A 13,395-nucleotide genomic window follows, 5' to 3' on the forward strand; every position below is an offset into this window, starting at 1 on the left:
AAGAAGAAGAAGGGCGGAGCATTGAAAGTTTGATGTTGTTCATTTTGGCTGATTTTCAACGATTTAGACCTTGTTTGCCTGTTATTTATGTTACGAAAATGGTTTAAAACTAAATAGAATATATTAGTTCCGTATGTTAAGTATAATTTAGTTTCTATCGTCGCGCTTTAAAACTCTTCAAGCTCGAGCTTCGTCCGTTTCAATTTTCATGAGGACGCAAAATACAGAAGAGCTTCGATCAAGACTGCAACCAGGTTAGTGTAGTGCAGTGGTTCTCAAACTTTTTTGGTCGCGCCCCCCTTTAAACCTTTAAAAAAATCTGCCCCCCCCTCCCAAAAAAATTATATATATATATATATATATATATATATATATATATATATATATATATATATAAGCGGAAAGTTTTTTTTACAATGAAATATGTGCAATGATAAACTTACAAGTGATTTAGGAAATTATTGAAGGCCTGCTTTCTGTATTTCTCCTTGAAAAATAAAAAATAACAAAATAACAAAATAAAATAAAAACGTGCAATGAAAAACAGGAATAGTTTTAATTTGTCATGTCATTGAATCAACAGTAAGAGAGAATAATAAACCAGAACTTTAACTTTTAATTTATAATTAAAAGTTAATATATAGCAGCTTTGGAGAGTGCCTCACGAGCTCAGCTTCTGGTTCTGCGCTCACCAGAGCGAGCACAGCAGCGGCCAGTGCCACGTTCACAATAGCAGCTCGTGATTCGGTCCGCTGAAGAGGTTTTTTTCTTTGGCGAGCAACTTCTAGGTTGGGCTTGTTCCAACGGTCTGAAGAAGAACGATTCAGTGTAATTGCCGTTCGTTGGCGATTTATAAAAGAAAAGAACGATTCAGTGTAATTGCCGTTCGTTGCCGATTTATAAAAGAAGAGCATCACTACCCGCTTTCACGCACTTGAACGCCGTAGTAACGTAACGGCTGTATTTTTTTTTTTTTTTTTTTTTGCAGATCTCCCGCGCCCCCCCTGCAGTAACGCCCCACACTTTGAGAACCACTGGTCTAGTGTGATGGGTTACTAGTGTACAGTTTGCAATAACTGATTGAATTTGCGAGGATTAAGTAATGACGCACCGTAAACCTGACAAAAACGAAACCAAAAGGGACATTTGATATATTAGACTTTGTTTGTAATAGAAATAAGCGTGAGCTCGTGATTCGGCTAATGCTATATGATTAGAGTCTACAGTATGTATAATTTTTACTCAAAATGAGCCCTTTGTAGAGAAACTTGAAACTTTATTTTACTGATTATATTACTGACCCGTTTCCACAGAGATGTTTGATTGGTCTGTTGAGGCTAAAGTGTGTCTTTGTATGGCCATGTGAAACTATGGGATTATTTTTTTTGCCTTTAATATCGTAACTTTTCAAGAAACAAATGAAAATATAAATAGACAGTGAATAAAATGTCTTTGAAACCGGAGAAAAAAACCTCAGTCACGTGTGTCGTATTTGCCAGAGTTACTTCCTGTGTTTTTACTGAGGTGGTGTTTGGACTGGAAGAACACAGTAACGTAATGTTAACTTGTTTTATGTAGTCCAGTGACGTTTAATAAAGTATTGTTTGAAATCAATAAGAGCTTCTGTAGACGTCTGACAGAAATACAGTCTATCTGGCTAATAACAAGTGAAAAGCGCAGTGAATGCAGCATTTGAAAAAGGTATGAAGTGATTGGCTGCCAAAAAACACCCTTCAATCTTTAAGGTTTTAAAAATTCATATTTTATTTATTTGTCTTCATTTATTGTATTATTTATTTTAGAGCTTTTATAGGAGACCATTTAAAATATATCTTATTTTGTCATAAATACAAAATACCTTCAACACAGTTTTGTTTTATAACACATCTTTTTACTGTGTGTGTGTGTATATATATATATATATATAGAGAGAGAGAGAGATAAACAGATAGACAGACACACACACACACACAGAGAGAGAGAGAGACCAATAATTATATTATATATAAAATTGTTTAAATACAAAAATTGGGGAAAAAAATCTGAGTAATGAGTGTTTATTTGTAATGAATTATTTTGTGTTTAGCAGATAACTGAAGAGTTGTGAATGTCTTCTGTGACGAGGAAACAAGATGGAAGAAAACCCTGTGAGTTAAAACTTATGTTCATGAACCTTATTTGAAGACGTAAAACTATTAATCTGCAATAGTTTAATTTTAATACATTTGATGTATGATGATTTGATAGATCTTTTATTGAATTTGTAATCAATTGTAAGTTCTGTAACAAGTATGGCACCGTATACCAAAATATTTGTTGATATTTTTTTTCCGCCTTTGTGCAAAATGGAAATACTATTTTAAATACTATACAATTAAAAAGGTTGACAGATGAGAATAAAACCCTTAAATGTAAAAGTAAACACATCTTAAAGGGATAGTAAAAAATTAAAATGATCCCATGATTTACTCACCCTCAAGCCACCCTAGATGTATATGACTTTCTTCTTTCAGCCAAACATAATCAGAGTTATATTAAATAATATCCTGCTCTTCAAAGCTTTATAATGGCAGTGAATGGTACCCTAGATTTTGAGGCCCCAGAAAGCGCATCCATCATCATAACAGTAATCCACACGACTCCAATAAAGCGAATGTAATGCTATGTGACATTGTTTTACAATTGCAAACTGAGTGTAAAACGTATAATGTGCTTCATGGGCAGCGCTAGGGAGGGGCTAGCAGGAGCTTCAGCACCCCAAGAAAGACCAAAGCACCCCCCAATAATTTCTGGAAGCATATATATATATATATATATATATATATATATATATATATATATATATATATATATATATATATTGCCTATAATTGCGCAGCTCCCCCTTGTCAATGATCTAGCACCCACTCAGCACATGCGTTAAAAATGATCTGCCGCCGCCCCTGATGTGCTTGTAGTTTTGCAGACTTGGTCTGAAGATTCGGCACATGAGTGAATGCTTTCACTGAGTGAGCCTCAAGTAACACTTTTACTCTGCAAGCAATTAAAAAACTAGCCTGGGAAAACCCAGACAATTTCCAGTAAATGTAGATTTGCTCTGCAAGTAGTCTGGCAAAGAGCTCATTCAAGCCCATTTCTAATCCGTTGAAATCGCGGCACCAATCAGAAACGTTGAGGCGGGCTTTACACGATGACGATCGCTCTGATTGGTTTTAGGTCTATCCAATATCCCAGAGGCATTTGAGCGACGTCCGTTGGTGAAGCCACCAACTTTTAGATGCATTATTATATTCAAATTGCAAACACATGAGGACAGTCTCCATGAAAGACCCACTGGCAGATGAACGTGCAACTACATTTCTCTCTGAAACGGTAGGAAATTAAATTAGATTTAATAGAGGATTTTAACTGTGACAAGATGATTGACAGGGAAGTTTACGTGACAGGATGCACGCGACAGATCCATCAAATGCATTAAATACATTTTCTTCACAAAAAAGAGTACATACTTTTATGGCGTAGTGTAACTTAGGCGAATTGGGACGCAGCATATGGCTTTACACGATGATGATCGCTCTGATTGGTTTGCGCCCAGAGGCATTTGAGCGACGTCCGTTGGTGACGCCCCTTTGGAAATGAGTTATTAATGAAGCTTTGCCAGACCATAACTCAGTTACTACTGAGAATGGTCTGGTTTTAACCAGGCTATTAAAAAACTGTAATGTTTCATAATCAGAAATTCAATAACAAGCTACCACAGATTTAAGGTTCACAAGGAATATTTAGTTTTAATATTTGTTTTCATTCAACAATATTTAATATGTGAATTTCATAGATTCTTTATTAAGAGGATGTATTTTCTCCCCCCTAAAGATGCATCACTATCGCAAACTCCCTGATGCCAGTGATGTCTGTGTTGACAGTGGTTTCAGTGATTCCTCAAATAAGAGCATTGGAAACCCTCCTTCATTCAGTAAGTAAATTTCACAATGAATTTGAGCAACAATAGTTTTATGTTATCAGCTTTAAACATCAAATCACCCTCAGAAAATGTTAATTTATGTTTGTACTAAATTTATTTGAAAACAATCATGTTTAAATCAAATCAAATCAAATCAAGTATATTTGTATAGCGCTTTTCACAATACAGATTGTATCAAAGCAGCTTCACAGTATTAAATTAAAATAATACAACAAAGTTTGTTTCTAGTGGAACTTTAAATACATTTCGTGGGTGTGTCTTTTTATCCTACACCTTTAATATGGGATCAATATCCCGTCAAACGAATTGCAGTCACGGATACAAAATTAATAAGCATGAATCAAAAATATAAAAAACACATGTAAAAATAAAACTTAAAACTTATGTTCATGTTTTCTTAAAAAATAATTTTCCTTGATTTTATTACTCTGTACTTTGTGCTCTCTTACATTTTCTGCTCTTATTTTACTCTTTTGGACGCTTCTGCTGTTTTTCTCTTCGCTCTTCTTTCCACTTTCTGCGCTTGCTCTTCCAAATGTTGTAGTTCTAGTTTCACTACTCATGCGTTGCTCATTCATATAAGTGAAGATAACAGTCAGCTCAGCTGGCAAAATTCTTTCCGTGTCAGGACACCGTTAAACTGCACGTGTGCCTGCAACTCGACCTGTTACAGATACACGTCTACCTGTCGATCCCTTTTCGTAAAATTTGTCATCCTAACGGCAACTTGTCACAGTTGTGCCTGTCTGACGATCCATCATTCACCTTCAATGCACTTACCTCTGGACCTGGCACCGCGAGAATCGATCTTCTCCGAGCAACACAACAGTGTTTCATCAAAGAATTCCCGATTGGAACAAGAAGTTTGAATGAATGACTCACTCGTAAAGACAGTAACTTGCCAACACCTACTGACCGTTTTACTTTCATATTTAAAGGGTTAGTTCACCCAAAAATGAAAATTCTGTCAGTAATTACTCACCCTCATGTTGTTCCAACCGCATAAGACCTTCGTTCATCTTCGGAACACAAAATATGATATTTTTGATGAAATCTGAGCCTTGTCTCACTCCTCCATAGGCTGCTAGGTGGCCCAAACTTGCTGGCCCAGAAAAGTTATTAAAGAGATCGTTAATATAGTCCAAGTGACTCCAGTGGCTCAATCTTAAGTATATCAAGCGACGAGAATACTTTTTGTGTGCAAAAACAAACAAAAATAACGACTTTATTACACTATTCATTTCCTTCTCTCTGGACCTCTAGTTGGTTCACGTAGTGTTTTTGCGCAGCGCGTCTGTGTTACACGTCACCACGTAGGCTCACTATTGGCCGACGCTGGTCATGTGTGTGATGCGTGGTGACGTGTAACACAGACGCGCTGCGCAAAAACACCACCTGTTGTGATATCTTGATTAATCCAAGTCCTATGGTAGAGTTCCCTCTTACTTGAATGTAGCTCACTCACTTGCCCTAACACACATGCACACTCACATACACCTACAGAACCTCTCCTGACTTTTCTCTTTCTCGCTCTCTCTGGTTCTCTATCTCTCCCTCCCAGTGTTGAAATTAAGTTATAATTGCCTCATTAAATTGTGATTAAATATGTTATCAATTCATTTTGGAAAGATATTTCATGTCTTTACTTGTCACTTTACTTAACACTTAACACTGCACAGTTGAAGTTTGAAGCTGTGTTGGTAGTAAAAATATTGTGATGGTAGTAAAATAGGTAGTAAAAAGGTAGTAAATTCAATTTAAGAATCTCTGTATAAACCCTGTGTACTGTGCTCATAGCCAATTGTTTCAGTTATACCAGATGACATATGTAGAGCGACAGAAATTCGACGAGGAAGAAGACGGAATAAACTTGCGTTTTAAACTATAAGAACACTATCTAAGGCTGCATCGAAAGGTAACTTCGCGTCTGATGCCATGTTGGATCCATAGATATAAACAAACTGCTTCGGAGTGTCGCATAGACGTCATCATCGTCAGATAGCTTTGCAGCTTATATTTTGATCAGTCACCACATTGTTTGCTATTCTGATCATTTTGCATAATATATTTTTTTGTATTTAATATATTTTTACTGTGTAGAGTTTTTTTTTTAAATAAATCTCGAACCACAGTGCTTCATGCTGCTGTTAAACTAAATAATATTGTTCATTGTAAATAACACATGATAGCTAAACATGTTTCAGAAGATCCTCTGTGCCTCTTGGTTTCATATGGATTAAATAATAGGATAAAATTCATTAAAGGGGTGGTAAAACACCTTTTTTCGAAGGCTTGATTGTGTTTGTGGAGTTCACTGTAACGTGTTCATGCTTCGTTTTTAAAAATTCGCATTATTTTTCACATATTTAACCATTATTCTACACCGCTCTGTCCCTCCTTGTAAAAAAGGTCGGATGATTTCCTGGTTCTATGAAGCCCCGCCCTCAAAAATACGCAATGGGCTCAGATTGGTTAGCTGGCCCAGTGTGTTGTGATTTGCTTCTACCACAACAACTCTTTTCCAAAGCAACATAAAATGGCCTCGCCCCCTTTATGTATTGTGTTCCCAGAGGAGGGGTTTATGTAAATACTGGGCTTAGTGATGTCAGCAAGCCCACAGGAATGTCGTGTAGTCCCTATCAGCCGTTTCTGTAGTTCTTAGAAATTGATTTCTTTAAATGCAAATATCTCCCTTTGCTTTAAACTTTGAACGTTGTAACTTTGCAGATGTTGTTTATGCTCAAACAGCAACATTACACACTAACTAAAGTTAGAAAAGTGAAATCGTGTTTTACCACCCCTTTAAATATTGAGACATTTAAAGCTTTAGACGTATTTTTTATTGTGACTAAGCTGCTAGTGGCTTTCGGTTCATTTTTGTGATGCGCAGTTCCAAGAGACAGAGACGACAGACAAACTTTTGTCGCTAGCCTAATATGAATAAAAGTTTACAGTTTTGAACAATGTACTCTTATTTGTATGACCCCAAAAGTATTAAGTTATTTTATGCCAAAATAAAACACGATTTTAGAACAATGCATAGCGCCACTCATCGTGGTGTGCCAAAATATGAATTATAAACTGCAATATTTCATTCAAACCAATCCCAAAACGCTTTGTGACATTTTGAAAAGCCATGCATTAAAGGGCACCTATTATGACCCTTTTCACAAGATGTAAAATAAGTCTCTGATGTCCCCAGAGTATGTATGTGAAGTCTTAGCTCAAAATACACAACAGATAATTTTTTACAGCATGTTTAAATTGTCATTTTTTGGGGCTCAGAAAACGTGCTGTTTTAGTGTGTGCCCTTTAAATGCAAATTAACTGCTGCTGCTGCTGCTGCACGTCACAGGGGGCGGAGCCTCACGAGCTCGCGCTCAGAGCCAGCAGGACAATATCATCTGATAATATCAGAACAGAAACTCTGTTGCGGTGTTCATTTCGACTCGGGAGTCGGACAATAATGCCCACAGAGCCAGAGAATATATGCTGTATGAGATAGAACAGGTATAGTTTAGTTTAATTATGGTTATAACTTATTTGTCATCTGCTTTTATCCACTATTAATACAAGCCTGCTGTAGCAGACCTCGTCCGAATGATGACCAAAATGTACAATAAACTTCACTGAACTCATCAGTATATCACGCAAAAGATGAGCGTTAGTTTTACTCCAGAGAATCACTGTAAGAGCTGAATAAACACGGTATAAGAAGTGCGCATTAAAGTCTTATCCATAAACTCTCTCTCTCTCCATTTAATTAGCATGGAACGTACACAGCAAAGTACACAAAACACTCGTTACAACTAACAGTAAACAAATATATACACACCTTTTCAGTGGGTGCTTAATAAACTGGTAAACCTTATATCCGTGAAACTATTCGATGAGCTGTCATAAAGTGTGCGCTCTCACTTTCATTTCTGCCGTGGTCAGTAACGTTAGGCCTGTCGCTCTGAAGACTGTAAGCTGGATTACGAACAGTACAGATCCATCCTCGAGTAACAACAAGAGTGAATGAAGACTGCTATGTTCATTCTTACATCCAACAACAACACACCTCAATCGCTTAGGAGACATTCTTGTCTACAGCGGCTCAAGCGTCGAACAATGGCGGACTCTGTGTCCAGCTCACTCAGGGCGGGTCTATGCTCAAACTGCAGTGTCAATCAACCGTTGTGGGAGGGGCCTGTGCAATTCTACGTCACACTGCATAGAATCTTAGAACAGCTCATTCTGAGACAGTGCTTATGATTTATTTTAGAACTAGACAAATCTCTCTAGATTAATAATCTAAAATGCATTAAAAATATAAAAATTACAGTAGTCTATGTTTGTTCGGGATTTGAACCCAAATCATCTAAATGATTGAAACCCTGAGTTCTACCACTCGTCCACAAATTCTCTCGCTGAGAAATGCTCAGAAGTTTGGTTGTCCAGCCGTGTGTGTTTGCTCACACGAGAGAGAAGCGCTCCTCATTTGTCTCATTCCTCTATAGAATAGTAAAAATAATCAGTGTCATTTCACCTCATTTTTAGGGGTTCAAGCATGAAATGCTGAAACCCTATTGTAATTGTAAGGATTTGTAAAACGCATCGTGCAGGCCAAACCGTAAGGCCTAGAGACTTGAAACCTGGCCAGATGGTAGGCCTCAATTTGGGGACAACCTATCAGAGTATGACCCCGAATGGCCCATAGGTGGCGCTACAGCAACCAAAAGTTCAAAATCGCTCATAACTCTTAGACCGTTTGTCCCAGGATCAAGTGTCTTATATCGTTGGAATCCGTGGCTCAAGGCGGACAAAATGGCTAAGTCACGGCAGTTTCCTGTGGCGTCGCTATGACAACCAGGTACTATTGTGGAGGTACTATCTGCAATGGAAAACGGAGCGAAAAGCGAGCCGAGTCGAGTCGAGTTGAGCTGGTACTGGTAATGGAAAAGCGCCAAAAGTCTCACCTTTCAAATGTAGTAATTTTTTAGAGACATTTAAACAATAAATACCGTTTTGTGACTCTTTAATGTGTCTGACAGATCGCAGTAGACTCAAGGCTCAGTTAAAGCTGCTCGTGAACCGATCATCTCTTCCTTCTAGTTAATTTATAGCATTAAAATAAACATGAATGAACATAAAAGGAATGTTGTTTTAAATTGCTAAGACGTCAGCACACTTTGTTTTTCAAATTTAAATCCTCCAATGTTAATCTACTAACTCTCCTGACTGCTTTGTGGGACAAAATGGCGGATTATGATTAGTCAGATCGCCTGTCAATCAAACTCCCTGCGAAGGGTCAATTGAGAATGCCTGTGCGCACAATCCTGATCTAATCGACAACTTTGCAGTTGCACATAGGAAAGCCCGGAAAATCCCGCTATAATGTAAGAGAGCATCTTTTTTATGTATTTGGACCTAGGCCAAACAATGTGTTATGGTGCGCTGTCACCAGTGTTTGTTTTTTGGGGTTTTTTTGGTGAGCGTAGGCTCCTCCTGATTTTGTTAGTCATCTCATCTCTTATATGCTGTGTATGATCATATCCTGCCCTATTCTTGGTAGCCTACTCGCGGACATTGCGTCATCAATGTCATCAATTGCGTCATCAAGGGGCCCGCCTTGATAATCCTACTTAAGGGCCCGGTGTTGGCTCGTTACGCCACTGAATATAATTGTCTAAACTCCTTATCAAAATTACATATTTACAACAAATTTGACACATATGAAGAGTTTGGTTCCAAAACGCGATAAACGCCATTTAAAAAAAAAAATTGAGTTCCCGCAAAAATCAGTATTGTATAGGGTCGGTATTGAAAAGTCAATTTTAAATTTTACGTAAAATGCGATATCCGCCGTGTTATTCTGTCATGTTTTAGTTTGAACTGTAGGATTATATGAATGCCTGGCTGAAGAGATGCGACTTTAATCTAGTTTTAAACTGGGAGAGCGAGTCTGAGCAACGAACAGTATCAGGAAGACTATTCCAGAGTTTTGGAGCCAAATGTGAGAATGCTCTCCCTCCTTTGGTGGTTCTGGATATCCTAGGTATGACCAAAAGCCTTGAATTTAGTGATCTTAAAGAGCGCGATGGATTATAGGGTGATAAAAGATCCGTTAAATAGACTGGAGCTAAGCCGTTTAGGGCTTTATAGGTCAGTAGCAATACCTTGTAATTAATACGGAACTTTATAGGTAACCAATGCAGTGATGATAAAATCGGTGTTATATGATCATATTTTCTTGATCTAGTAAGAACTCTAGCGGCGGCATTTTGGACTAACTGTAGCTTGTTTATTGAGGATGCAGGACAACCAGCTAGTAAAGCATTACAGTAATCCAGTCTCGAGGTCATGAATGCATGAACTAACTTTTCTGCATCAGAAACTGATAGCATATTACGTAGCTTAGCAATGTTTCTAAGGTGGAAAAATGCTGTTTTTGTAACATATGAAATATGATTTTCAAAAGACAGGTTGCAATCGAGTATAACACCCAGGTCTTTTACTGTAGAGGATAAAGTAACAGGACATCCTATGATGTTAAAGTTGTATTGTGCGAGGTTTTGTGGGCGGTTTTTTGAACCGATAAGTATTACCTCTGTCTTGTCTGGATTTAATAAAAGAAAATTACGGGTCATCCAATCTTTTATATCTTTAACACACTCTGTCAATTTGGAAAATTTTGCGTTTTCATCCGGCCGTGATGAAATATATATTTGAGTGTCATCAGCATAACAATGGAAACTAATTCCATGTTTCCTTATAATATTTCCAAGTGGCATCATATATATTGAAAATAACAGAGGGCCTAATACAGATCCCTGCGGCACTCCATAGTTTACTGGAGTTATGATCGATTTTTCTCCATTTAAATAGACAAAATGGTAGCGGTCAGATAGGTATGATTTGAACCAGCTTAGTGCTTGTCCTTGAACACCAGTATAATTTTGTAGTCGATCTAAGAGTATTGTGTGATCTATAGTATCGAACGCAGCACTAAGATCAAGTAAAACTAGTATTGAGATACAGCCTTGGTCAGAAGCTAAAAGTAAATCATTTGTGATTTTAACGAGCGCAGTTTCAGTGCTATGATGCGGTCTGAATCCAGACTGAAACTTTTCATAGATCTCATTTTGTTGCAAGAAAGAGCCCAGTTGAGCGGACACCACTTTTTCTAATATTTTAGACATAAATGGAAGATTTGAAATGGGTCTATAATTTGCTAGATTATTATGATCTAATTGTGGTTTCTTAATGAGAGGTTTTATAACTGCCAGTTTAAATGTTCTTGGAACATGACCTAAAGATAAAGACGAGTTAATAATATTGAGGAGAGGATCTTCCACTACAGGTAACACTTCTTTCAGTAGTTTAGTTGGTATAGGATCTAATAAACATGTTGTTGTTTTAGATGAAGTGATAAGTTTATTTAACTCTTTTTGTTCTATAGTTGTAAAGCACTGTAATTGTTCTTTCGGGGTGATAATTGAAGCTGAATTATAAGGCGCGATTGAAGATTGAACGTTTACAATTGTGGTTCTGATGCTTTCTATTTTCTCAGTGAAGAAGTTCATGAAATCATTACTACTGAACTGTAACGGGATATTTTGTTCGGGTGACGTCTGTTTATTTGTTAATCTAGCCACGGTGTTAAATAAAAACCTTGGATTGTTTTGGTTGTTTTCTATTAGTTTGCGGAGGTGCTCAGCCCTGGCAGCTTTTAGGGCCTTTTTATAACGTGACATACTGTCTTTCCACGCGATTCTAAAGACCTCTAAATTAGTTTGTTTCCATTTACGCTCTAAAATACGCGTTTCTCTCTTTAAAACATGCGTAGTATTGTTATACCATGGTGCTTTATTTTTCTCTCTGACCTTTTTTAATTTAATAGGTGCAACCACATCCAATGTTCTAGAGAGAATGGTGCTCATAGTGCTAGTTAGTTCTTCTAGTTCATCTGTTTGTTTGGGTTCAGGCAGCAGCTGAGACAGATTAGATAAGCAATTTGAGAAATTATCTATGGTGGATGGGAGGATTGTTCTGCCTGGTTGATAACGCGACGCCGCATGACATATTACAGCAGTACGTAATATGCAAGTTACCATGTAGTGATCAGTGACTTCATCACTTTGTGGAATGATATCTATATCGGTTGGATCGGTTCCATGTGATATAATTAAATCGAGTGTATGATTAAGACGATGTGTTGGTCCGGTGACGTTTTGCTTGACCCCAAATGAATTTAATAAATCTGTAAACGCAGCTCCTAACGCATCATTTGGATTATCTACGTGTATGTTAAAATCTCCAACAATTAGTGCTTTATCGACATTGACTAATAGGTCTGAGAGAAAATCTGCAAACTCTTTTAGGAAATCAGCGTAAGGCCCTGGCGGTCTATATACGGTTGCCAAGGCTAGAGATAATAGGGATGTTTTTCTAACATCTAAGAGCGTAACATTTAGTACAAGTACTTCAAATGAAATAAACTTATAACCCGTTTTCTGGGTAACATTTAGAATATCTTTATAAATGGTTGCAACACCTCCGCCACGACCAATCAGACGGGGCTCATGCTTATAACAGTATCCAGGAGGAGTAGACTCATTAATACCGAAATAATCATTTGGTTTAAGCCAGGTTTCAGTAAGGCAAAGTATATCGAAGCTATTATCTGTGACTATTTCATTTACAATAACTGCCTTAGGTGTGAGTGATCTAATGTTTAGAAGACCTAGCTTTAGAAATAGTTTTTGTTTACTAATAGCAACATTTTCTGTTTTAATAACAATTAGATTTTTCCTAGATCCTGCATTAGATTTATTATTTGATCTCACTAAACGAGGAATAGACACGGTTTCTATGCAATGTTCTACACTAGTATTTATATCAGTTGAATTGGTGCAGCAGAGACTATGATTTGGACTTTTGGTTACTAGTCAAAGGGTATTTAACATTTTGGAGATGTTGTCTGACAGAAGATCCGCTCCGAATCTGCTTGGGTGTAAGCCATCAGCACGGAAAAGCCTAGGACGCTCCCAAAACAGATTCCAATTATTTACAAAGAGCAGTTTCTGCTCATTGCACCATGACATTAACCATTCATTTAGCGCAAATAATCTGCTGAACTTTTCATGCCCTAGTCGGTACGTGGGAAGCGGTCCTGACACAATGATCGTTGTTTCAGGCGATGTGCTGCGTACCGTATCGATTAGATTCCTGAAGTCTTTCTTCAGAATCTCCGTCTGGCGCAGCCTGATGTCGTTCACTCCCGCGTGCAGGACCACAGTTCCGACGCGCTCGTCACCGTTCAGGATCTCGGGAACGCGAGCAGCGATTTCAGAAACACGAGCACCAGGAAAGCAGTGACTTTGCACCTTACTTTTACCTAACGTAGCGTGTACGTGCCGAACGATGGA

General features: G+C 37.7%; 1 protein-coding gene across 1 annotated transcript in view; it reads left to right on the forward strand.

Moving 5' to 3' along the window:
- Positions 1-13,395, forward strand: part of LOC309492440 (serine/threonine-protein kinase Nek3-like) — a 26,646-nt gene continuing 13,251 nt past the window's right edge. The window contains exons 1-3 of the mRNA XM_082161418.1: positions 1-254; positions 2,087-2,147; positions 3,874-3,973. Of these exons, the coding sequence (XP_082017544.1) occupies positions 2,133-2,147; positions 3,874-3,973 (115 nt within the window). The 5' untranslated portion in view covers positions 1-254; positions 2,087-2,132. The remainder of the gene's footprint in view (positions 255-2,086; positions 2,148-3,873; positions 3,974-13,395) is intronic.

The sequence above is a fragment of the Leuciscus leuciscus genome (genome assembly GCF_965113295.1).
Source record: "Leuciscus leuciscus genome assembly, chromosome: 2".
NCBI classification, from domain to species: domain Eukaryota; kingdom Metazoa; phylum Chordata; class Actinopteri; order Cypriniformes; family Leuciscidae; genus Leuciscus; species Leuciscus leuciscus.